Source organism: Enhydra lutris, unplaced genomic scaffold, assembly GCF_002288905.1.
Source record: "Enhydra lutris kenyoni isolate GAN:26980312 unplaced genomic scaffold, ASM228890v2 scaffoldscaffold13, whole genome shotgun sequence".
NCBI classification, from domain to species: Eukaryota; Metazoa; Chordata; class Mammalia; order Carnivora; family Mustelidae; genus Enhydra; species Enhydra lutris.
This window is the reverse complement of record NW_019154097.1, coordinates 26,632,322-26,659,013: the sequence shown is the minus strand read 5'-3', so window position 1 is coordinate 26,659,013 and position 26,692 is coordinate 26,632,322. Positions and strand designations below refer to the sequence as shown.

Below are 26,692 nucleotides of genomic sequence, written 5' to 3'. Positions count from 1 at the left end.
AAAGAAACAACTGGATTTCCATCCCCGAGTTCAGTACTATTTTTCTTCTGGCTCACAAATCCCTAATATATTTATCTGGAAATCTAAGACATCCTTATTTTGAAATCAATCATATTGATGACTAATAATTAACATATAAAAATCTTATCTTTCCATTTCTTTTTTTTTTTTTAAGATTTTATTTATTCGTTTGACAGAGAAAGAGAGAGAGAGAGAGCACAACAAAGGGAACGGGGCTCAATCTCAGGACACCAGAATCATGACCTGAGCTGAAGGCAGACACCCATCCACCTGAGCCACCCAGACTCCCTGTCTCTCCATTTCTTGTAGTTGTTTTAAAGCATTTGTGTGTTCTGATATCGAATTTAACTTTCTTTTGTTTGAAGTCATTTTTTTATTCCTCCAGGAGACTTATAATAATACAGAGAATAAATACGCAAATTTTAACAATTAGCAAAAAAAAAAACAAAACAAAACAAATAAAAAAAAAAGTGACCAAAAAAATTTGTTACACTGAAACAATTTTAAAAGATAATGGGCTCTCAATAACCTATAATCTTAACTGAGCTTCCTTCCTCCAAGTATTTTTACTGCTTCCTGTGTATATCTAGAATTAATCCACCTCCTACTGTCTGAGGCCACCCTCATCAATTCATCACCAGGCCCCCTCCTGGACTACTGCAAAAGCCTCCTAACTGCTATCTCTTCTTCCAAGCTATTCTCATTTGATATTGGCCAAAATCTTTAAATGCAAATCTCATCATGTTATTTCACTTTTGAAAAGTCCCCAGTAGCTCCTCATTCCTTTGCTAATGAAAATAAGAATCGTTATTTTGAGCTGGTCCCGCCTTCGTCCTCTGGAGCCTCATTTTATACTGTGCATCCCCTTACTTCCCTCCAGCAGTGGGGACTTTGGATATGATGTTCCATCTGCCTAGAATACTTCTCCCCTCCCTGATTACCTAGCCAACTCCTACTCATCTTTCAAGTCTCAGCTGAAAAGCCGTTTACTCAGCAAATCTTTTCCTAACTTCTCTTTCTTAGGAAGAATGAATTCCCTATACTTGTATATTGGTTTTCATAACTGTGGTGTAGGTATTCGTCTGTGTAATTATTTGTTTATCACTATCTTCGCTGCTTGACTGTGAGCTCAGTAAGGACAGGGTTTGTGTCTTTCTGTTCACTGCGATATACCCGTTAATAAGAGTGTGCCTGCTCTGCAGCAAGTAGGTACTAGATGAAAGGATGAAGTGTTTTCCTTCACCTCATACATACACCTGCCTTCATCTATGGTAACACAGGAATGCAGCCTAGAGCAACAAAGTGCATTCTTCTTTTAGACTTCTCTGTCTAGGAAATAGGACCCATATATGAAGCCAACTTATGTTAAACTTATGTGTCGATCTTTGTCCACAATATCAGGGCCACTCAGTTACCCAATTTTCTATTAATGGTTGTGCTGGCTAATAGAATTAGAATCCATAAGCCCTGGTACATGGTCTTAGTTAGTCTAAAGAGAAGGCAGTGCCACTTTGACAGGTGAAATTGTTTTCTCTCGGGCAATCAATGCGAGAGAGAGAGAGAGAGAACTCCTTCCTTTCTACCCTAACTTTAAATTTTGTATGGGTGTTCTTTCTTTTAGCTAATTGTAAGCTTTATCTCTCTCTCTTTAAAAAGATTTTATTTATTCACTTGAGAGAGAGACAGAGAGGGAGCATGAGCAGGGGAAAGAGGCAGAGGCAGAGGGAGAAGCAGACTTCCTGCTGAGCTGAGAGCCCAACATGGGGCTCAATCCCAGGACCCTGGAATCACAACCTGAGCTGAAGGCAGACACTTAAGCATATGAGCCTCCCAGGCTCCCCAAGCTTTCTCTTCTTGACTAAAGTCAGAGTTTTATGTTGGAATTTGGAAACCAGATGGGTTTCTGGTTGGGTAACCGGATGAGTTATGTCCATAAACCATAGGTTTATGGGTTATGACATAAAAGGGAACTTTAAATAAGCAAGAGTTTTCATTTTCCATTTTCAATTTAATAAACCCTCATTGAGTGTATACTATATTTAAGACTCATGAAAAGGGTGGGAGGGGGAGATATTCAAAGATACATAGAATACAGTCTTTTCTGTTTTCAAGGACCCCATACTCTAGTGAAGGAAATAATCAATTGACTATACTAAATGCTGTAATCAAAGTAAGAGCAAAGTACTTCTGGTACATAAAGCTGGAGAGACCTCTGGTAGAGTGAGAGGTCCCCCACGGATATTGTTGGCAATGATGATGATGGTCTTGATGATGACATGGTCAATGTTGTGTTGATGTTACAGCTTGTCCAATTATACCAGAAAGAAGGCTACTCTCTCCCTGCTGAGCAGGGAGCCTGCTTCCCCCTCTCCCTCTGCTGCTCCCCCTGCCTGTGCTCTCTCTCCTTCTCTCACTCTCTGTCAAATAAATAAATTCTTTAAAAAAAAGAAAGAAAGAAAGAAGGCTACTCTAACTTAAATGCTAAAATTGCCTCTTTGTTTTTATTTTCAGTGATGCCACATTTTTCAGTCTCAATAGAACCAGAAAAGAATTTCATTAGCTATAAGGACTTTAATGATTTTGAAATTACAATAAAAGCAAGGTAAGAATTTTTTTTTTCAGCTTATCTAGCTAAATTGAGTGCCAAGTCTGGTTGGTGATAGTTGCTTAAGTGAGAAGTGTGATTCCTCCCCCCGCCCACACTTTACTGAGATATCATTGACATGTAACATTGTACAAGTTTAAAGTGTACAATGTGTTGACTTAATACACACATATATTGCTGTGATCTGTGATTTACTATGACTTTGGGATTGACTGATTGAGGAGCTATCAGGCCTATAGTTTATTTACTCGTTTCAATTTTCTCTGATTCTGATTTTAGCTTTTTTGGTTACTCAACAGCAAAAAAAAAAAAAAAACAAAAAAAAAAAACAAAAAAAAAAAACCTTAAAGTTTTAAGTCCAATGTGTATGTTTAGGAATCAGCATGACTTAGGATACTGGGACTGAGATATGAAGCCTTTATTTCTTGTCATTTTTTAATGGCTTAATAAAGCTACATGACTACTTCAAGACCCAATGCTTTAAAACAACAACCATTTACGAGGCAGCTGGGCAGTTCCACTGATCTGGGCCAGGCTGAATGTCAGCTGGGCTCACCTGTGTGCCTGCAATCAGTTGGCAGGTCACCTGGGGCCTGGCTGGTCTAGGGAGGTCTTACTCACATGTCTGACAGTTGACTAAAGTGACAAAGACAGCTGGACTCTGTGTATCTCTCATCATCCAGGAGATTAGCCTGTAGCAGCAGCAATGCCCACGGAAAGAATATGGAAGCATGAAAGTCCTCTTGAGGTCTAAGCTTAGGACTGGCTCACCGTCATTTCTACCACATTCATTTGTCCAAATCAAGTTATAAGACCAGCCCAAAGGAAATAGATTCCCTTCATACCTTTTATTTGCAAGGAACTGTAAAAGTGGTGGATTTAAGGGGCAGTGGAGAACTGGAGTTAGTTTTGCAAGCAATCTTCTGCGAAAATACAGGTCATTTAAAAATGACAATATAGGGCACCTGGGTGGATCAGTCAGTTAAGCAACTGCTTAGGTCATGATCTTGGAGTCCCAGGGTGGAGTCCTGCATTGAGCTCCCCGCTTCTCCCTCTGACCTTCCCGCCTCTCGTGCTCTCTCTCTCTCTCTCTCAAATAAATAAATAAGATCTTTTTAAAAATAAAAATAAAAATGACCATATAATGTAGTTATTAGTAACAATAACCAATTTATATAATGAAATGTGTTGGGCATTTTTCTAAGTACTCCGTATATATGAGCTCACTTAATCTTTGTGAAATCTCTGAGAGGCAGATACTATTTCTGTCTCCATATGACAAATACAAAAACAGAGGTACATAAATATTAACTTATTTGCCCAAGATCACATAGCTAGTAAGTTATGTGGCCTGTCTGGTTTCAGAATTCAAGCCCTCAGTACTACCCTATACTGCCTTTCTTACTAGCATTTATTCCTAAGATGGAGTGTTACTTAGTCCAAACCAACACAAAGTCTCATTTAACAGAGAATTCTAGAAACTGACTTCTTTTAAGGGAAACATCTACTTTATTTGTTCAGCCTATGGACAAGGAAGATTAACTCTTGCTACAGTGTTTTTGTTATGCAGGAAATTTCCTTTAGCCTCACTTTAATTCCAAACTAAAAAGGAAATATGCAGTTATAATGTTTAAAAAAGAACTTATATTGCAATGAGATTGGGCATGCTGCTTTTAAAGCTGTAAAAGAAAATAGGGAACTGAGCCCCACTGATACCAAATCATTAAGGAAGCAGTGTATCCTGGTTCTGGACCTGAGAGGTCTCTTGATCTCCCCAAGATCTGTTTTTTTTTCATTTAGCACAGAGTAATAAATATCTGCACTTTGGTTTTATTTTTATAGCTTTAAGAGGATGAAATGCAATAGTGGATGGAAGACACTTGAAAGTGTATCAAATGCTTTATGTAATTTTAAATTGTTACATTAGATCTGAATTTTATTGTTGTAACCACGTTAGCAAAATAATTTTATGGTATTATTGTTTGGCAGATACTTTTATAATAAAGTTGTCACCGAAGCTGACGTTTTTATCACTTTTGGGATAAGAGACAACTTAATAGATGATCAAAAAGAAATGATGCAAAAAGCATTGCAAAACAAAATGGTAAGATGTTAAGATGGGTTCACTTGTACCTAAAGACACCTCAGGAAGGCTGGAGAAAAGTCACTTCCAAATCATCTAGTCCAACCCCTCATTTTACGTAGGTGTGGAAATCAAAACTAAGATGCTCCCTTGGCTTCTTCTGGTCCTCAGGATAAAGTCCAGTGTCCATGACATCAGCTTCCCTCTCGTGCCCTGTTTCCTCTCCCTGGCACTGGTCACTTCAGTTCCTGGAACTTATACTAGTCTCACTAGCCTCCAGGTGCTTGCAATGCCTCTGCTTCTACTTGGGAATGCTCTTTCCCTTGGTCCCTTCTGCCTCTTTGTTCCCTGGCTAATTCCTTCTCAAAGTCTCAGTGTTAGCTCCCTATCTCTGGGAAAGTCTCCCCGACTCCTGTAAACTAGGTTGGCTGCCCCTGCTAGGTACTCCCTTAGTGGAGTATGTTTCATGTTTTACTACAGTGGTTCCCAACCAGAGACATTGTTTACCCCCAAGGGGACATTTAGCAATGTTCAGGAACATTTGTGGTTGTTACAACAGGGAAGGAGGGTGCCACTAGCATTTAGTAAAAGAGGCCAGGATGCTGCCAAACTTCTGCAACGCACTGAGCAACTCCCAGCAGCAAACAATTCCCCTGTCCAAATGCCAATAGTGCTGACACTGAGAAACCCTTTCTAATTGCAATTATCATTCTCTACACCAACCCCTCTGTGGATCTTAATTTTTCCCGTTATATGCCCAGAGCCAACCTGAGTCCAGGCAAAGAGTAGGCGCTCTATAAATATTTGTGAGTGAATGAATTCACTGGGAAGTTATTTGTCTACAGTTAAGGGTTAGTGGTTGCCGGAGCTCAAATTAGAGCCCTGATCCCCTTTTGCTTGTTCAGTGTTCTTGACGTTATGCCTCAGATGATAAGGACTCCTGCCGTTCTGCTCCCTCTTGCATATTTGTGTGGTTTGTATCATCAGTTATTCAGCCTAAGCTTTTCCAAAGAGTTTTATTTATCCAAGATATAAAGCAGACACCTCTTTTTACTGTAAGATTCTATGCTGGACACTGGGATATGAAGGTAAATAAGACAAAAATCCCTGGCTTTAAGCTACTCAATTTTAGAAGAAAAATAAGGCAAAATCTATTTTACTGTTGTGGTTAATAATTAAATATTGTAATATGACTTAACTCCATCTCCCTCTCTCCATTGTGTGTTTTTAAATTAGTGGTTCAATATGTAAGCAGTGAGGTACAAATTAAATATCATAAAACCCAGCAAACTCTCAGGAGCAAAAGTAAGCTGGAGAGCAGGCCCCAAAGTTGGAAGATGACTCAGAGATCGGGGAAAGGAACGTTTGTCAGCTAGTGCAAAAAAGACCTGTTGAACCACATGATGTTTATGACTCTTCCTATACATCTAGACCCATAAGTTAGAAAATAACATTCTGGGCTTATTTGTAGACTTAATCATTCACTCTCCTGGTGACAATAGATCATTCCTCTCATAGTTGCTTTCTACTTAGAAAGCTAGTAAAGCCAGATTTTGTTAATTTTTCTCTGTTAACTTCCCTAAAATACCTCTTTCATTTTCCGCTTTTAAAAAGTTGATAAATGGAGTTGCTCAAATCACATTTAACTCTGAAACGGCGATCAAAGAACTGTCCTATGGCAGTCTGGAAGATTTAAACAACAAGTATCTTTACATTGGTGTAACAGTCATAGAGTCATCAGGTAAGGTTTTTTGTTTTTTAATTTCTCTTGAATACTATTTGGACAGCATACTAAAAGTGTAAATAATTTCTGTAATTCTTTTGTATTTTATTTTCTTTCTTAGTTAAATTTTACTTTTCATATCATTAGAAACTGAGATTAGAGTAGAGCTCTCCCACACTCTAGTCACTGGGTCTCCATCACCCCTGCAAAATGGGGTAGCATCTGCCCAATTGATATTGATATCCTGATATCTGGCTTCAACAGCTAGAACCCCAGTGTTCTTACCTGGTAAGAGTAAAAATCTAAATGATATTATATATGTAAAAATGTTTGATAAAGTACTATGCAAAGGAAAGATACTGTATTATCATTTAGTCTCCTTATCTGTACAATGATGGAGTTGAACTAAATACCTCTTTAAAGCCCCTTTTAGCTGTAATATTCAGGAATTCTATCTAAAATTGGAGGTAATGTTTCTAAAATGGGTGCAGTAATTACATATACCTCGTAGGGCTGTGGTGAGGATTGGAGAGTCAATATATGCAAAATACTTAAAACAGTACACATCACATAGTGAGAACTATATGTGTGTTAGCCCCTCTCCTCCCCCTTCCCCTCTACCTCCTTTTTTCTTTCTTCTTCTTCCTATCCACCTTCCTCTGCCTCTTCCTTCTTCCTCCTCTTCTCCTTCCTCCTCCTCCTCCTCCACATCTTTCTCCCCCTTCTCCTCCTATTCTCCTCCTCCTCCTCCACATCCTCCTCCCCCTATTCTCCTCCTTCTACTCCTCCTTCTTCCTCCTTCTCCTCTTCTCCTTCTTCTTCTCCTCCTCATCCTTCTTTTCTTCTTCCTACCTACTATTTTCTCAGCATCCTTAAAATTTTATCTAATTCTCTCAACCCAACTCCAGTGGTTTTTAATAATTATTAATTATTACTCCAAATTAGGTCAATTTGTCTTACTTCTGGTGTCTTGATTAGTAATATTCTTTATATTTTCAGGTTTACAGTGAACCCTTAAACTGACTTGAACAATTTAACCACACTAGCCTTTTTTTTTTAATAAAATGAGAGTTAGACAATATGATTCTTAATGTTCCTTCCTCTTCTTTAAATTTTTCTTCAAGGGTCATAGAATGAAGTATTGAGATAATTATTCAGTTATTGAGTACCTTGTATATATAAGATGATCAATAGGTATTAGAGAATGATGCTCCTTGCCCAGGATATTATTTTTTACATTATTTTAACATATCTTTTTTACTTTTACTTTTTCTCAATTTATTTCAAATAAATCCCATTTAATCAATATTTGTGAGATATTCAAAGAGTATTGCTAAACATACAGGCTTACTAATATGGATGACATATAATCCCAGCACTCAAGTGGCTTACAAACTAGCATCAGCTGTAAGACAGGTAAACAAAGGATTTTGTTATAAGCAGGAATTCTCTTTGTGCTCTAATAAGCAAAGTACTTGATGCTACTGATCTCCAGAGGAAGGTGAGCTCCCAGGTGACTGTTGAGCGGCCACATACCGTGTCCTGAAGAGAGTCTTGGAGGATGAGTAGGATTTTGAGGCAAGGATGGTAGATGGGGGAGAAATGGGACACCCTCCATAGAGGGCATGTACCAAAAGTAGAAGGCAAGACTTGATCTTTGAGATTATCCAGTTGATTATCCAGTTGGCTAAAGTATAGGATATATATATATAGAGAGAGAAGTGTAGGGATGAATACTGGAAAGGAGTTTAGGGATACTGGAGCTTTGTGCGTTACTGGGCTCCCGCTAGTGAACTCTCAGGGCTCCCGTTACCTCAAGCACTCTTCTTCTGTCTTATCCAGTTCTGTCTGTATCATGTGCTTTATAGGTGAAACCCTTAGTGTCTAGTCCTTTCCTTCTCTCCATAACCCCTTGTACATATTCAACTGAAACTCAGGTCACTGACAAAAAGTGGTGTCCCTTCCGCACACTTCTCCTCAGTCCAACCCTAGAGTCTCCTTCCATAAGGGGTGACTCTACACACAAGGCTTGGATGTAAGGCTTTGGAAATTCCCGAGGTCTAAAATTTTCTCTGCACTGTTCCTTTGAACCAAGACCCATGTCCTACTTACTCTTGATGAATGAATGCAGGAATGGGGCCCGTGAATGAGTAAGTCTATGGAGACATGCACAGGTTAACTAGATCCCCACACCGAATGGTATAATCCTCGATGTGATGCATGTCATTTCTTTAGGTGGATTTTCTGAAGAGGCTGAAATTCCTGGCATCAGATATGTCCTCTCTCCCTACAAACTGAATTTGGTTGCTACTCCTCTTTTCTTGAAGCCTGGGATTCCATATTCTATCAAGGTAAATGAAAGAATATTGCTAAATATGGTTATCTTTTTCTGTTTACAAAAACCCTGAGGGTGTCAAACAGGGGAGGGATGCTGGAAAAGGGAATCACAGAGAAAACTCACCTGTTGGTTTGTGGAGCGGGGGTTGGTTGTGGATGTAGAGGGGAGGTAGGAAAATGAAGGCCAGCTTCAGCCTCAGGAGTGATTTCAATGCTTAGAACAACCTTTAGGCATTCCCTTAAAAAGCATTGCATTAAATTATATGTAAAAAATTATATGTAAATAAAACACTGTAAGTCTGTAGTTTTAAAAAACATTAACATTTAAAATTATTTGGTGACATGTTCTTCAGAAGTCTTAAAACAGGAATATCATTCCTTGAAAATAAAACCCCTTTCTCTCACCATTTTTTTACTTCCTGTGTCATCTTTGTTTGCATTCCTGTGCTTTTCAGTCTGCCCCTGTGGTCCCTGGCAGTAACTCTGTCTCATGTCCTCTATCCGTACCATTCTCCATTCTTTCCATTTTGGCTCCCTGGGTCCTTGCCTGTCTGTCCTCTCTGTTCTCTGTCTTTTTTTTTTTTTTCTTCTTCTTCCTCCTTCCCTTTTAATATTTTCTCACCTCCCTCCCCTTTTCCTTTTTTAAAATGCTCACAGTATAGTGTTAATACATTCATTTGACTTTCTAATTATATTTTATTTACTGTCATATATTTTGTTATATGTAATACATGTTATATTATATTTTTAAGATGGAAATTTTTGTTCCCTACTTTAACTTAGAAAGCTAGAACAGAGTGTTTTATTTTAACTTAGAAAGCTAGAATGGAGTGTTTTATTTTTTTTTATTCTTTAAAAATGTGTTGCTTTTTAACAACTATTATATAGCTTTAGAGTAAAATGTGTTTTATTAACTTTAAATTGGTGTCTGCCTTTTTATGATGAATTTTAGGAGACTAATGAGTGGAAGTTAAAAGTACATTTTATGATAAGGGCATTCTCCACATGATGTCTAATGATAAAAAGATGTAAATATTACTTTATTTGTACTTTTAGCCTCAGGCTCTGTCTTTATGATGGCAAATTATCTGATCTATTTAATAAAATAAATTAATTTTTTAAATGTTTTGCTTTTAAAAATCAACTTTGGTATAATTAAAATGTACTTAATACTTACTGTCTTAAGAGAGTAACTTAAATGCCCACTGGCTTTTTTTTTTTTTTTAAGATTTTATTTATTTATTTGACAGAGAGAGATCACAAGTAGGCAAAGAGGCAGGCAGAGAGAGAGAGGGAAGCAGGCTCCCTGCTGAGCAGAGAGCTCGATGCAGGACTTGATCCCAGGACCCTGAGATCATGACCTGAGCCGAAGGCAGCGGCTTAACCCACTGAGCCACCCAGGCACCCTGGCCACTGGCTTTTAAGAAGAAAAGATTTGCCAAGCTAAGGCAAGCTTTGGACATGCTTGTAGCTTCTTTCATTAGTATAAATATGTTATAATATATGTTATTATAGGGTACATATGATGATTTATGGTATATTATAGATAATACATAATAATAATTAATAAAATGCCACAAATATAATAGTATTATATTGAATATATCTATATTATTTTAAAATATTTTCTATCACATATAAAAAATAACATAAAGCATATCTTTGTTGAAATTATGTGTGGCCACATGCATGGCAATGAGAGGTAGAGAGAGGTTAGGAGGAAAAAACAGATGAATTTATTGTTTGTCGTGTCTAAGAAAATTATTCCCAAATGTGATTGCCTTGTTTTCTCCTTTATCCGGTTCTAAACACACTGAAGAGTCACAGAAGTTAGGTAGCGGAAGACCTTATCACATCTACTTAATAGACTTAGTAGAATGATATTTATGTCCTGAGTCTGCTTGATGTACAGGGAATCCATTAGAAAATGACATAACTAAATAGAACCAAAACTTCCTCCAAGCTAAGAACATGCTTCTGTTTACTAAAGTAAACATGAATGACTTATTCATTCATGTTTTGTTTCAGAATTGTTCTGCTTTTTGTTTTTTTTTTTTTTTTTATAAATTTTTTAATTTTTTTATTAACATATAATGTATTTTTAGCCCCAGGGGTACAGGTCTGTGAATCGCCAGGTTTACACACTTCACAGCACTCATCATAGCACATACCCTCCCCAATGTCCATAATCCCACCCCCCCAACCCCCCTCCCCCCATTAACCCTCATTGTTCTGCTTTTTTAAAAAGTAGTGATGAGCTGCTGAAATGGATTTGGACTATTCTGACAAACAGGTGCAGGTTAAGGATTCGCTGGACCAGTTGGTAGGAGGGGTCCCAGTGACCCTGAGTGCACACACCTTTAATGTAAACCAAGAGATGTCTGACTTGGAGCCAAGGAAAGAAGTAACACGTTCCAGTAATGGAGTAGCATCATTTGTGCTTAATCTTCCATCTGAAGCAACGGTGCTCGAGTTTAACGTAAGCTGAATTCTCCTGTTGAATTTCTAGGACAGCGTGTGCTTTTGACTATGTGTTTTGGCTAGAGTGCCCAACAGATGTGGCAGATTTTAAATGTGAGTCCAGAGAACAGATCCACAATTTTGCATCCAAAAACATAAGAACCAGAGGCAATATGCTAATCCATTGAATGGTCCTTGAGGAAGATTGATCTATCGTTTTTTATTGGAGAATTATTTTCTCTTATGTTAGTAAGACTCTATTAGAATCTAGAAGCTTCAGAATAGGTACATCAGTGGAAGCCAGTGGTAGAAATATTCTCCCCTTCACCTGGACTTTTTATCTTTTTTCGGGGACACAAAAGGGTCAAACACAGAAGCCTCCTTTTTTTTTTTCTTTTCAGCGTAACAGTATTCATTGTTTTTGCACCATACCCAGTGCTCCATGCAATCCGTGCCCTCTCTAATACCCACCACCTTGTTCCCCCAACCTCCCACCCCTTCAAAATCCTCAGATTGTTTTTCAGAGTCCATAGTCTCTCATGGTTCACCTCCCCTTCCAATTTCCCTCAACTCCCTTCTCCTCTCCATCTCCCCTTGTCCTCCATGCTATTTCTTATGCTCCACAAATAAGTGAAACCATATAATAATTGACTCTCTCTGCTTGACTTATTTCACTCAGCATAATCTCTTCCAGTCCCGTCCATGTTGCTACAAAAGTTGGGTATTCATCCTTTCTGATGGAGGCATAATACTCCATAGTGTATATGGATCACATCTTCCTTATCCATTCGTCTGTTGAAGGGCATGTTGGCTCTTTCCACAGTTTGGCGACCATAGCCATTGTTGCTATAAACATTGGGGTACAGATGGCCCTTCTTTTCACTCCATCTGTATCTTTGGGGTAAATACTCAGTAGTGCAATTAGAGGGTCATAGGGAAGCTCTATTTTTAATTTCTTGAGGAATCTCCACACTGTTTTCCAAAGTGGCTGCACCAATTTGCATTCCCACCAACAGTGTAAGAGGGTTCCCCTTTCAGCACATCCTCTCCAACACATGTTGTTTCCTGTCTTGCTAATTTTGGCCATTCTAACTGGTGTAAGGTGGTATCTCAGTGTGGTTTTAATTTGAATCTCCCTGATGGCTAGTGATGATGAACATTTTTTCATGTGTCTGATAGCCATTTGTATGTCTTCATTGGAGAAGTGTCTGCTCATATCTTCTGCCCATTTTTTAATATGATTGTCTGTTTTGTGTGTGTTGAGTTTGAGGAGTTCTTTATAGATCCTGGATATCAACCTTTTGTCTGTACTGTCATTTGCAAATATCTTCTCCCATTCCGTGGGTTGCCTCTTTGTTTTGTTGACTGTTTCCTTTGCTGTGCAGAAGCTTTTGATCTTGATGAAGTCCCAAAAGTTCATCTTCGCTTTTGTTTCCTTTGCCTTTGGAGGCATATCTTGAAAGAAGTTGCTGTGGCTGATATCGAAGAGGTTACTGCCTATGTTCTCCTCTAGGATACTGATGGATTCCTGTCTCACATTGAGGTCTTTTATCCATTTTGAGTTTATCCTTGTGTAGAGTGTAAGAGAATGGTCGAGTTTCATTCTTCTACATATAGCTGTCCAGTTTTCCCAGCACCATTTATTGAAGAGATTGTCTTTTTTCCACTGTATATTTTTTCCTGTTTTGTCGAAGATTATTTGACCATAGAGTTGAGGGTCCATATCTGGGCTCTCTACTCTGTTCCACTGGTCTATGTGTCTGTTTTTATGCCCAGAAGACTTCTTTTTTCCTAGTTGCATAAACCACTCTAACTTCAAGCTCAGTTAATAGGCTTCTCTCCCAGCAAATACTGCTTAAGTTCCCAATCCCAAATAAAAAATGAGTAAGTTAATAATGCACATCAATGACTGCAGCACGCACGCATTCACTGTCATCTGCTGAGCACTTATAGAATATTGAGAGATTTGTGTAGAACACATTTACCACCCAGTTAGCTTCATGAGTTAGAGAACATACTCTTTGTTATTTTGCAGCTGGGGAAAGAGAGGGGACTTCTAACCTCTCTTGTGATTAAATAACTTCTCCAGAGTTAATAAATGGAGGCCCTGGGAGGCAAACCAATGCCTATCTCACTCCAGAGCATGAGCTAGTACCCTCTTTGCTGTCAAAAGTAGATACTGCTGCCAAGATATCACTCCTGCCCCATTCCATATTTTAAGTACACCTCTGTGCCACCACTTCACATTAAAACCGGACCAGAGAGTCTGTGTGATGTTCATTTACAACTCTTGTCCCCAGTCCTCAAGACCTTCCTACGACTACCCTTCTCTTACCCTGCCAACCCATAAGAAGAGGAGTCCCCAGATTGCCATGACGTTTCAGGAAGGGTGCTAATATGTGTTCTGGGAGCATCTCTCCCTCTTCACTTTACCAGACTTTCCCACCATAGCTCATAATCCTATATTATTCCAATTATTGTCCGGAGTCCGGTAAAGTTACTTGATACCACAGCTGTACAAACAGTGAAGTAATGGAGTCTTTTTTCCCTTTAGCATTGGTGTTGTGAAATTTAGAAATTTATAAGGCAAAGAAAGAAATTTAAAAGGTATTTTTCATAGAAAATATTTCATTACAGTCCACATATCTTCTCGAAATTTTCCTTTTCAGGTCAGGACTGATGATCCAGATTTTCCAGAAGAAAATCAGGCCAGCAGAGATTACCGAGCAGTATCATATTCATCTCTTAGCCAAAGTTACCTTTATATTGGCTGGATTGACAACTATAAAGCTTTGCAAGTGGGAGGATATCTGAATATTATTGTTACCCCCAAAAGTCCATACACTGACAAAATAACTCACTATAATTACTTGGTAAGTACAGTAATGATAGATTTACATCTGTCTATTCCCCTACCTGAATATCTCTCTTTGTTAACAGAGGAACATGAGAATGATCCCTCACATTTGTTTTTATAAAGCACTTCCAAGAACATAATCAAATTTGATAATCAATTTTTCAAAAACCTCTGAGATGGGCCATGATTTCATGACCATTGCCTAGATGATGAAACTGAGGAACAGACAGGTTAAGAGGCTTACTGTGGTCACTCATCTTGGAAGAGGAAGATTTCGATTTGAACTGGGAACCTCTGACTCCTTGTCTGATATGCCTTTCACTAAGGAGAGACTGATTACTCCGTAGAGAGAGCCTGGTTAAGTTCTCGCATTACTTCTGCCCTATTTCATGGCCAAAGATACATGCCTAGACCTATTTCAAATATGTCCATTTCATTGGCATACAAGGGGGCCCCAAATCCTGCTCTTAAGAGTTGAGTCATACGATTCCTACTCCAATTCTGTGGAGTTGGAGTCCCTATTACTTCGCTTATATTAAACAACAGTGACCAATCAAGCCTGTGGGTAGAACCTAGGACAGAAGGTAAGAAAAAGGTTAAGGGCTTCCTAACAATTGTCAAAGAAATGGGATGTGTTATTCTGATGGCCAGGTCAAACAGGTGGTGAAGGCTTTTTCAACATTTTTGAGGAAGAAATTAAAAAAAAAATGAGGAGCACAGATATCATAGTGACTGATGAAGAGTTATGGGACCTGTATTGGGACTATGTAACAAAACCGTGTATGAAGTCCTGCTGTCCAAGGACAATTTAAGTGACCTTTGAGGACATTTTGGCTTCATTTGTAACCCTTTTTTTTTTTTTTTTAAACCATATGCCTCCAGTTTAGAACCTAATCTCTGGCTTTAAAACCTAATTCCCAAATAATATGCACTCCTCTTACTCATCTATTTTTTTATCAATAAAATGAAAGAGATTTTAGCAACAGTGTGATGACTTTAAGCAGATTTGGGGTTAAATATTAGCTCTCTGATTTCCTAGTTATGTGATTTTGAGCAAAATCAGTATGACATTTAGTTAATTCCTGAGCTCCAGTCCCTTTATCTCTCTGCACAATAGGGTTAATATTCATGCCCTGGTTCTTATGAGAAAGAAAGGAATTAAGTAAACATAAAAGGTCCTGACACATAATGGGCCCATGCTTGTTAACTTTCTTTTTATTTAATGTAATTTCTGCTCCAGTTCCAAGCTCCATCCTGAAGCAAATATTTTGTTTTTAATAGTTACTACTGCTCTTTTATTTTTAGATTTTATCCAAGGGCAAAATTGTTCACTTTGGCACAAGGGAGAAACTTCTAGATTCAACTTACCAAAACATAAACATTCCAGTGACACAAGACATGGTTCCTTCTGCCCGTCTCCTGGTCTATTACATTGTCACAGGAGAGCAGACAGCAGAGTTAGTGTCTGACTCCATCTGGTTGACTATTGAAGAAAAGTGTGGCAACCAACTCCAGGTGAGTCACAAATTTTGAGTCACTATCAAATTTTCTTCTGTGTAAAGGAGACTGTAAATATAACTACTTGTGAAGGTTTGTCTCACGCAAATGAACTTTTCTTTTTCAAATGATCTTTCAGGTTCATCTGTCTCCAAAAGCAAGTGCATATTCTCCAGGCCAACGTGTATCTCTTGATATGGCAACAGAGTCAAATTCCTGGGTGGCTCTATCAGCAGTGGACCGTGCTATATATGGTGTCCAAAGGGGAGCCAAGAAGCCTCTGGAAAGAGTTAAGTAGTGCTTGGCCTTGATTGCTGGTGCATGGGTGACTGTGCAATGCTTCACAAAGTATGGCCCTAGGGTAGGTTGTGGGGAAAAATTACGGAAAGACCAGGCCTGCTTTTCTGTAATATACTCAAAACAGTGGTTCTTAGAAAGGTAAGCCATCTCCTCATCAGTCCCTAAAGCATAGATTTATCCTTTTTTGTTTTTCCAAGTATAGAGTTAAGCACTTTAAAAACATATGCCCATGATAGCAATTATATTCATGGGACAAAAGTGCCATCGATTGGGAGAGTTTTGATATAGAAGAACTGGGGACTTTATAGTAGCGGTGCAAGAGAAGCCTGGATAGGCAGCCTACTTTTTTTTTTTTCTAAGATTTTATTTATTTATTTGACAGAGAGATAGAGAAAGAACACAAGTAGGTAGAGCAGCAGGCAGAGGGAGAGGGAGAAGCAGGTTCCCCACTGAGGAGGGAGCCCGATGCGGGGCTCAATCCCAAGACCGTGAGATCATGACCTGAGCCTAAGGCAGACACTTAACAACTGAGCACCCCTCTTTAAAGCACTCTCTTTGAAATCTGTGGCACAAAAGAATGTAAAAATTATTCAATTCCCTTAAATTCCCATATATCTCCCTTAGGCCCTGCTACTATTATCTAGGCTTGAATCTCTTTGAATAAGAAAGAAAAAACTGTACAGTTAAAAACAGTCAGAAAAGAAAAAAAATTGGGGATCAAAATTAAAACTGGAATAATCTTCTCTGAACAAGTTGTCACCCATGTAGAACCTAGAGTCTCCCTCCGCAAAACATAAGAGGTCATGCTCCTTTTTTTTCTTTAGCAACTTAAGAATTAATTTGTCTGGTAATTCACTAACCCATGTATTTATTTATTTATTTATTTATTTATTTATTATTTATGTTATATTGAAACTATGCATTCTATGCACAAAACAACTCTCACCAAAACTTAGACCTTAGTTCTTGTTTTAATTTTCAGTAAGTATGTGTTGACAAATATGAAAGATCAAACTAAAGTAATGAAGTTGGGAAATTTGGTCTTTGACCATTTGACAAATGAGTGATCTGATTTGTTATAACCATGTGACAACTTCAGAGGAATGATTTATACATCTAAATAGACTCAACATGTTGCCTTTAGTGAATTCCTAAGAATTATTAAATTAGCTCATAACCTTTGGACAGGTGTTTCAAACCTTAGAGGCAAGCGACCTGGGCTGTGGAGCAGGTGGTGGCCAGAACAATGCAGATGTTTTCCATTTGGCTGGACTCACCTTCCTCACCAATGCAAATGCAGATGACACACAAGAAAATGGTAAAATGTTCAGCATTTTTTGTTTACTCTTCAAATTGATTACTGAAATTTACATTTTCCTCCTGGAAATCGTTTATGCAATTCTCTTCCATAATATTCTCTACGAGGATCTTAGAGAGACATGACTACATAACTTCCCAGTACAAAATGTTTTACTGACCATTAAGATAGAGTACAGTTTCCAGTGTAGTCCTCAGAGTCTTCCATGATCTTCTCCCCGGCTCTCTCCAACTATCTTTCATCTTGATCTACCCTACCTTGCATTTAAGCTGTCCAGAACCAAGTATGGTGGTATTATGCTTGGTGGCCTTTTGGGTGGCACTATACTTTTGTATACCTTTAGTCCTTTCCCCATCAGGAAATAGGGATTTCCTATTGGGGAAATCCTTCCTGATGGGGAAAGGCCTAAAGGTGTACAATAGTATAGTGCCACCCACTTAATTATATATATCCTTAATTATATATAAGGAAATATAATTTCCCTTATATTGGTCTGAAGAAGCTGGTGAAAGAATCACCTTCTCTTATCAGGCCTCTTCCCCATGCAGAACTGATCATTCCCTCCTCCTTTCACAGGAGAATACTGTAGGGACCAGCTCTATTTACAAGCAACACAGCAGCAGTGCATAGTGCATCGCGGCACATTCTTGCGTGCGGTTATGTATCTTGTCTCAGCCATTGCACTGTGAGCCCTTTAAGGACAAGGACTGCATTTTTTTTTTTTTAAGGACTGCATCTTAATCATGGTCTTTCTGTGGCTTTAGAATTGCTCATAATTATATTTGACCTATTATCCATAATATTATAGCACAAAGAACAAATAATAAAAATAGCGTACCCAACAAAAACTTTGCTTACTTTAAATGCTTGGATATTTCTCTGTAATCAATGGATCAAAAACATTGCAGGATTTAAAACCAAACTCAAATCAAACAAGTCAAACTCTATAGATGACCCTTGATTGTGAGCTCCTCCAAGATAAAACAATTCATATTAAGATGTGTGGTACACCGTGCCTAGTTGAACACAGGCTCTGAGGATTTGTTGAATAAAATGAATGACTTGTGAATGTTTTACGTACTTGAATAACTTCATGGAATTTTCTTGAGATTTTATCTCCTTTTTTTCCCTTTTTTGTTTTGTTTTGTTTTGTTTTGTTTTTAACAGATAAGCCTTGTGAAGAAATTATCAGGCCAAAACGAATGCTGCTAAAGAAAATAGAAGAGGAAGGTACTCTAAAATTTCACGTGATTGTGAAAAGGTTATGATCCTATTATTCAAAAGCTAGAGAGAACTAATTATTATGTAATTTTCCTTAATCTAAATAGAATAGATGAAAATAAAGTTATGTACAGATGTCTAGCTTACCTCTTCAGAAAGATTAATCCAAATAAATCTAATACTTCGTTTGCTATAATTTCAATCGGAAGAAAATAAGTATTATTTCTCTTCTAAAATCTAAAAGATTAACTTTGATTTGTTACAAACATTTCCTTTCTACAGACTTCATTCGACAGCTAGAATTATATTCTTCCATTTTATTCTGACAAAATCCATGATTCGATTAGCTTTGGAATGTACCTGGAAACCTATTAATTATATTCTAGATTTAACAGCGAGTAGTATTTTGGATTATTCTTTGGGAAATCAGCCTAATAGAAATTATTTGTAAACAATTATTTAAATAGAAATATGATCATTGGCAATGTTAAAATAGGAAGAACGTTGAACTGGAAGTCAGTCACCTGAGTTCAACTAATAATCATGCTTCAAGTAATAATAATTCCTTCCCCCATTCATATGTGAGTTATTTTAATTTTAACTTTTGTTCTAAGTTCTAATGATATGAAAAGGAAGACACTGAGTAATTTGAGCACTTCTCATAAATGATGATGCCACTGGTGATGGTCTACAAATCACATCACATAAGAAAAAATTTTAAAAATAGGATCTGTAACTTCAAGAAGGAAACCCTTGTATAGCGCTGATAGCTATCTTCAAATATTTGAAGACTTCTCAGTTAACTTATTTTGCTCAAAGTGTACTGAACCCAAGGTGCCCGTTTCAACAGTTAGCATTTAGCGTGGTCACCAGAAGCTCTCTAACCATTTAGTGTGAATGAAAATGATCTACCTGCTGGGGCCACATTCTCCCCATTCCTAGAGCAGCCAGCCCAGAACAGCTGGTCATTCACCTAGCCTTGGCTCTTGTGGGGCAGGGGGTCGTGTGGCAGTAGAACCAAGTACTTCTCGAGGTCCCTCCTGAGCCAGAAGTGTTATGACTCCATGCATAATCAGGGACGCTTGCATCATTACCATTGCAGCTGCGAAATATAAACATACCATATTGAAGAGATGTTGCTATGACGGAGCCCATCTTAACTATGATGAGACCTGTGAGCAGCGCGCTGCTCGGATTAAGATAGGCCCCAAATGCATCAAGATTTTCAAGGAATGTTGTATCATCGCCAGTCGGATCCGTGACAAAGAGTCTCACAAAGAAATCCAGTTGGGAAGAATGCGTAAGTTTGACATTTTTTAAATCAGAATTCAGCCCCAGTTGGGGCATCTTGTGTAATTCTGTGCTGATAAAAAAAGGGTAGTTTTCAATGCTTTATTTACAGTGGAAATTAGAAAGGATGACTTGTAAATGCCCATCAGAAGGAAATCAGTTATTGTTTTTGGCTGTCGAAAGAGGTACATATAGTATAGAGCAGAGCTCACAAACCCATAGTCAAGAGCCAAGATGAGTTTAAACCCAGCTCATTCTATAAACTTGAATGACTATATATCCTCTCTGAGCCTCAATCTCCTAATTTTTCAAGAAAGAAACTTGAGCTACACGATCTCCAGTATGCCTTTGAGTTCTAGAATTCTACATTTCTGTGATAGTACAACCAATAAAAATTTTGTTTATGCCTATACTGGTCAAAATCAACCAAAGATTTCTAAACCTAGCACAAGGTTAGGTGTACTTATATAGAAGATGAAATCTTTTTCTGTTTCAACCATAAGATATGTCTTCAGAATTTATAGACCTCTCACTAATAGGTTTTCAGAACTTTTAGGACTTCCATTCATTTATGTATAGTCAAAACAAAATGAACAAAAGCAGACTGACAGCTCCTGTTTCAGAATCTGATTGTCTCTCTTAACAGCATGTCTTAAATATCATCCATCCAAGTGGATATATTTCTGTAAACATAAATTTTTATGGCCATTTGTCAAAACTGTGTTATTAGATATATTTAAGTTGTTTTCAGCTTTTTGCTTATTACAAGGAGCACTTTCATAAACACTCTAGTACATAGGATGTACTAGAATGTTACTAAGAATGTTTTCCTTGTTCTATTTTTCATCTGGTTTGCTTCCACTGCACAGAACCAAATCTCTGCTACTCCCTCCCACCTCTTGTACTCTGCTCTGCCCCTTGTTCTAGATGATTTGACCTCCCAAAACTCCCACAGGTGTTGCAATTCTGCAAGGGTCTGCATGAGTTTCTCTCCCTGCTCTGCAGCCTGCAAACTGCCTCCAGACAGTAAACTGGACAATTCTAGGGTTCACCTAGCCTGTCTCCATTCTCTCAGGAATCATAGCCCTGGGCCACTTATGCTGTAATGTCTGAAAACTATTGCCTTATATAGTGTGATTAGTTTTTTAGGGATTTTGTTTTGGTTTGGTTTTTGTTTGTTCGTTCGTTTGCTTTTAGTGTGTATGTGTGTTTTAAGGCAGAAGAGTAACTCCTATAAGTGCATCTTGGACAGAAGCAGAAATTCTGTCTATTTTTATTAAGGGAAATATAAATAAATTTCCCTCAGGTAAACCTCCCTTGTTTTATAATATAAATACAATTATTGTAATCATAAAAATGCAAATAACTTTATGGATTGATCAGTGTCTTTTATAATCTCAGGAACACTAAGCATTTAGCAATTTAAGAAACAAATCATTAAAGATATTTTTATGCTTTATTTGTTTTGTCAGTACCAAGTTCTTTAAAGTTCTATTTTGAAATCACTAAACAAAATATTTCATTGACCTTTCAGAAACTACTCAAGTTATAGTTTAATGTTCATGCTTTAAAATTTGGTTCTAAGTAAAATTCATGTTGTTTTTTCTATAATCACACATACTTTTCCCTCCCAGATATAAAGACCCTGTTACCAGTAACCAAGCCAGAAATAAGGAGCTATTTTCCAGAAAGCTGGTTATGGGAAGTTCATCAAGTATCCAAAAGGTATTGTACTTCAACATTCCTCTGAAAAATGTGGGAAAATACAAATGTTATGGCCAAAAATCTGGAAGCTACTTATTTCCCAATATTTAAGAGTTAAGATGCTATTACCATTTGGTCAAATTTTGTTTTATTTGCTTCACTTTTTTTTTCTTTTTTAAATGTGTGCTTGCTCTAGTAGCTAGCTCCAGCACAAGATTAATGAACTCTTGGTGAGGAAGGGTGCTATTCCATTTAATTTCTTTCTACTTCAGTAAGCCTTTACTGAGAACAATATACTTATACTGATCAAATATAGTAAGCAGCCATTTCATCTTGAAATACCTATACTATAAAATAAATATTGATTAATAAGAAGAAAGGTTCTTTTCCTGTTATTCAACACATTTTTATAGAATGCCTACTCTGTCCTAGGCACTGAAAACAGTGCTGAACAGTGCTGAGTCCCTGAGCATCACCCTTCCCTGGGGATTCAAAACATTGATTTCCAGGTGCAGCATAAGCCCCGAGGCCCAAGCCGGGCATCGGTCTTCAAATGGGTCTCCTCATCTCTACCCTTGTCCCCTCTAGTCCTTCCTCCACAGTGTTGTCCATTTCAACTGGCATTGTCTCTTGGCTAGAACTTCCTCTGGTAAGCCTTCCCACCACTCTCCCAACCCTGCCAGTGACTGGATTAATTACCCCTCCCAATTAACCATGTTGCATGTAACATATGGTATTATAATGGCCTATTTACCTGCTTATCTTCCATATTAAAATGATACTTCCAGGATGAAGACTAAAATCAGATAACTTTTATACTCAGGACCTGGCATAATGTCCAGCTTGTAGAGGCACTCAAATAAATGTGTTGAATCAATGCACACTGCTTCTGAACTTTTTAAATGCTTCATTGGTACAACTATTACAGTGAATTGCAATTTATTTACTTAACTGCTTCTTCTACTAGACTATAAACTACTTGAGAACAGCACTTTATCTTGTAAGTGCTGTATACTCAGTGTTGGTGCTATGCCTGACACAAAGTTGGTGGACAATAGCAGTTTGTTGAATGAAATAAATAAATAGATTAGCTTAATCTTAATCAGAAATTTTTAGTTACATTGATTTTGTTAGGAGCAATGTTAAGATGCATGACTTTGCTTCCCTATTTTAGAACATACCACACAATAAATTTTTTGATGTTTTGAATTTGTAGTGTTTCAAAGGTATCTTTCTGAATTTGAATTCTCATCATAAAAGTGAAATATTTAAAAACATTCAACACATAAGGGAGTTAATGAGTATATTTTTCTTGCTTGATTTTTCCTTAATACCTGGTATATCTTTGTTTTGTTCTGCTTTTTTTCTTTCTTCTAAAGTAGTGTGAAGCAAAAATTCTATTAGTGAATGCTGGTAAATTGGGCTAATCTCTATATTTGAATATTAACATTTTAACTTTCAGAAGCCAACTGCAATTGGTGCTACCTGATTCTCTAACTACCTGGGAAATTCAAGGCGTTGGCATTTCAGATAGTGGTAAGAAAGCTTAAGTTATATACTCATTTAAGGAATGATTCGATTAGCAAAATGTAGTTGTTTTTTTTGTTGTTGTTGTTATAATCTATATAGTTCACCCAGGACTTAAGTGGTGTCATTTGTTAAATATCCTTTTTAATGTATTACACAAAGACTTGGATATGCACATATTTTTGACCATATTAATTTGTTCTCCTGTTCTTCTGTTAGCTATCATTTTTTCAATGCTGATGTCAAGTCCCCATTATCCTTTATTTTTCTCCGTGACTGGGAGTTTGAGTAGAGTTAGAAACAAATGTATGACTTCTCTCCTGGGCAAATGCCCTTTTGTGGCAATTTAGTACAGATACTTTATTAATAACATTGGGGTTGGTTTTGTTTGTTTTTTACTTAAATTCTTTGTTCCCTCAATCAAAATTTTATACCCATTAAATAGAGTCAATAATGAGTATCTAAAGAGAAATTTGGTACCTAAGGTAATAAACATTCTCATGCCTTAGGTAGAATTAAATCTTTGTTAGACAAATGAAGCTTTCTATTAATACCAATAATTACTGAAATAGACATCAATGAGTAGAAAATTCAAGGACATGACAGTGCAGAGAAGAACATGATATAATATTCCTTCTTCCTTGAAGCAAAGCAAATCTGAGATATAGTAGTACTAATAAGGCATTGTAGAATTCCCTAATATGCCTCCATTTTGCTTTCACTTTGGACTGAAGGTATATGTGTTGCTGATACTCTCAAGGCACAGGTGTTCAAAGATATCTTCCTGGAAATGAATATACCATATTCTGTTGTACGAGGGGAGCAGATCCAATTGAAAGGAACTGTTTACAACTATAGAATGTTTGAGATACGGGTAAGTAGGTATTTATTATATGTTCGAATAAATGGGAAAAAAAGAAGAATTCTCTGATTTTATAAGAATTCTATTAATGGAATTATCACATACACAAAAACCAAAAATTTTACTCAATGAAGGGATAAAGAAAGGAGGAAGACTTAAGACAAATTTTCTTATAACTCCAATTTAAAGAAGAATACAAGGGCCACCTGGGTGGCTCAGTCAGTTAAGCATCAAAATTCTAACCATGGTTGGACAACTTGTCTTCTTTTTGTCAGCACACAGCTAAAGGGAATTATACAATAGGGTGACTGATTTCCCTTGAAAACTTTATATGGGAGCTCACTGTAGTCTGAAAATCTAACTATATTTTTTAAAAAGCTCTAATTTTGTTCTTAAGAGATGAGTATTTTAGTGGTTTCCAAAAGTTTTGCTTACATATGCTCTAAATATTGGGGGGTGAACTATGTACCCCATTGACACATTTTTAATTAGGATCTAAAGTTTTTCACCATAAAATGTTAATATTTAAATATTGGTTATAACAAACTTTAAATGTATACAGCAAAATCTAAATACCATAATATTCTATTTAAAAATACCCAAATAAACTGTTATTAACAACAGATTGGATATCAATTCTTTTTCTCTGCGAACACATATTCCCATTTCACTCTCCTAATGTTATGTATTTTATGCTTGAATATTTTCTATTGATCACCCTCATAATTCGATGCAACAAAAATATGTAGATATGTTGAAATTGAAATGTTTTTGAATTCTTTTTTTTAATTTAATTTTTAAAATTTATTTATTTGACAGACAGAGATCACAAGTAGGCAGAGAGGCAGGCGGGGGGCGGGGGGGGCGGAGCAGGCTCCCTGCCAAGCAGAGAGCCCGATGCAGGACTGGATCCCAGGACCCTGGGATCATGACCTGAGCCGAAGGCAGAGGCTTTAACCCACTGAGCCACTCGGGCGCCCCTGTTTTTGAATTCTCTAAGACTCTTAAGAGTCTCGTAATTGCTTGTGGATTTAGTTAAAATTATGAAAGGATTTTGATACATATTGTCCTCAAGTTATATATTAACGTAAGGGAAACCGACAATGCTGAATCTTTCACATCTCTTTGTCTTTTTGCTTTATTCATTAGATCAGTGGCCAGCTATTGGCCATGGACCCAAACTGACTTGCTGCCTCTTATGGCCTTTAATCTAAGAATGGTTTTTACATTTTTTTTAAGGATTGAAAGAAAGAAGAAATTTTCATGGCACATGAAAATTATATGAAATTCAAATTTCAGTGTCCATATATAAAGTGTGCTGCCACACTTATCTGTATAGGTATCATCCGTGGCAAAGTTGAGTAGTTGTGACACAGACCACTAATGTAGTGCTTTCATTGCCTTGTGCTACTGCTCAAGGCGCTGCCAATTGCAAGGACACAATTATAACTCAACAGGCTTTTAATGTCCATATGTCTCACTGCACTGCCATATTTTGTTTAATTTTTAAATTATCAATCATTTTATCATATCAAAATAAGAAACAAGGACATCTGTGATATCTCAGGATTAATCCCTCTTAATTAGCTTTCCTCGAGTATAGGTCACATTTTCCTATTTCTTTTTACCCAGTAATTTTGGATTGGACCATGGACCTTATTAATGAAATGTTATAGTGACTCTGGAGTCGATCAAGTTCCTGTGGAGATCTTCTATTCTGCTTTGTGTTTTTCAGCAGGCAGTTGTCTGAGTTCAAGCCCAAACCCTGAAATTTCGGTTCTGTTCTATTAGCCTTGGTTTGGATGCGTGGAATCTGTGCTGGGTGTTGTTCAAGGGTTGGCCAGGTTTAAGTAAATTTTATATGCTGAACTTGGAATGCCTTCACTTTTCAGCTGTGGGGGCTGTTTCATATTCTGTCCCCTGGTTCTTCAAGCCCATAGATGGCAGTTTCTGCCGGGGCCTTAGGCACTCATCAAGGCACTACTGGGGCCTTCCCTCAGGTAAAAACTGTAATCAACAGGAATCTCACCCAGTATCATTCCTTCCTTCCAGCTGCTCCCTTCTCTTCCACTCTCTAGTACCTTTAGGTAGTGTGTGTGTGTGTTTGTGTGTGTGTGTGTGTGTGTGTGTGTGTGTGTGTGTGTGCGCAGTCAAGAGCTTATAGTTGTGTTTGCAGAACGGTTGTCCAACAGGATCTACTTGGCCATCACTATAACAGAACTGCTGCTGTAGGCTTATTTAATTGATATTCTATTTTTGAAAACTGAAGATATTCAGTTTTAAACATTCCTTTCTATTCCCAACTTATTAGGAATTTTTGTGATGAATTTATGTGGAATTCTGTCAAGCCACTCTTCTCCTGGGGGAATGAATCATTGGCCTTGGGCAACCCAGTAAGCTTCTTTAACTCCTGCCCCACCCACCCAGGTCATTGTATTTCCCAAAAAGATAATTAAGAGGGAAATGGAACACTTCATTTTTGAGAAATTCTTCAAATTAGTCCTTGAATGTTGGCACTCTTTCTTGTTTACCTGCTTGATTTATTCTGTATCCTATGATTTTATGCTTTGGGATATAGTTCTTAATTCTGCCGGTTCACTAGATTTGGGAGTGAAGATGAAAAATATTCAGTTTTAACCAAAAGTAGGTAGGTACTATTATTATTATCCGCATTACAAAGATGAGAAAATAAGCAGTTAAGGAGGTCATGTGAACTGATATTATCATACAGTAAGAGGCAGAGCCAAGATTTGAACCGAGATCTTTCTGGAGCCAAAGTCTGGCTGTAAAATGGAGTACAAGTGGGGAATTAATAAGCAACAAGATTGGAAAAGTAAGGTGGGGACATATTGGGCAGGGCCTTGAACACCAAGAGATGGAGTTCTCA

The 26,692-nt window shown here is 37.5% G+C and overlaps 1 protein-coding gene across 1 annotated transcript in view; it reads left to right on the top strand.

Moving 5' to 3' along the window:
- LOC111145939 (complement C5) overlaps positions 1-26,692 on the top strand; it is an 85,718-nt gene that overhangs the window by 15,273 nt on the left and 43,753 nt on the right. The window contains exons 7-20 of the mRNA XM_022501255.1: positions 2,533-2,623; positions 4,616-4,730; positions 6,324-6,450; positions 8,668-8,783; positions 11,063-11,248; positions 13,899-14,102; positions 15,392-15,601; positions 15,723-15,872; positions 17,072-17,201; positions 18,369-18,431; positions 19,525-19,722; positions 21,347-21,437; positions 22,879-22,952; positions 23,678-23,817. Coding sequence (XP_022356963.1) covers positions 2,533-2,623; positions 4,616-4,730; positions 6,324-6,450; positions 8,668-8,783; positions 11,063-11,248; positions 13,899-14,102; positions 15,392-15,601; positions 15,723-15,872; positions 17,072-17,201; positions 18,369-18,431; positions 19,525-19,722; positions 21,347-21,437; positions 22,879-22,952; positions 23,678-23,817 — 1,895 coding nt within the window. The remainder of the gene's footprint in view (positions 1-2,532; positions 2,624-4,615; positions 4,731-6,323; positions 6,451-8,667; positions 8,784-11,062; positions 11,249-13,898; positions 14,103-15,391; positions 15,602-15,722; positions 15,873-17,071; positions 17,202-18,368; positions 18,432-19,524; positions 19,723-21,346; positions 21,438-22,878; positions 22,953-23,677; positions 23,818-26,692) is intronic.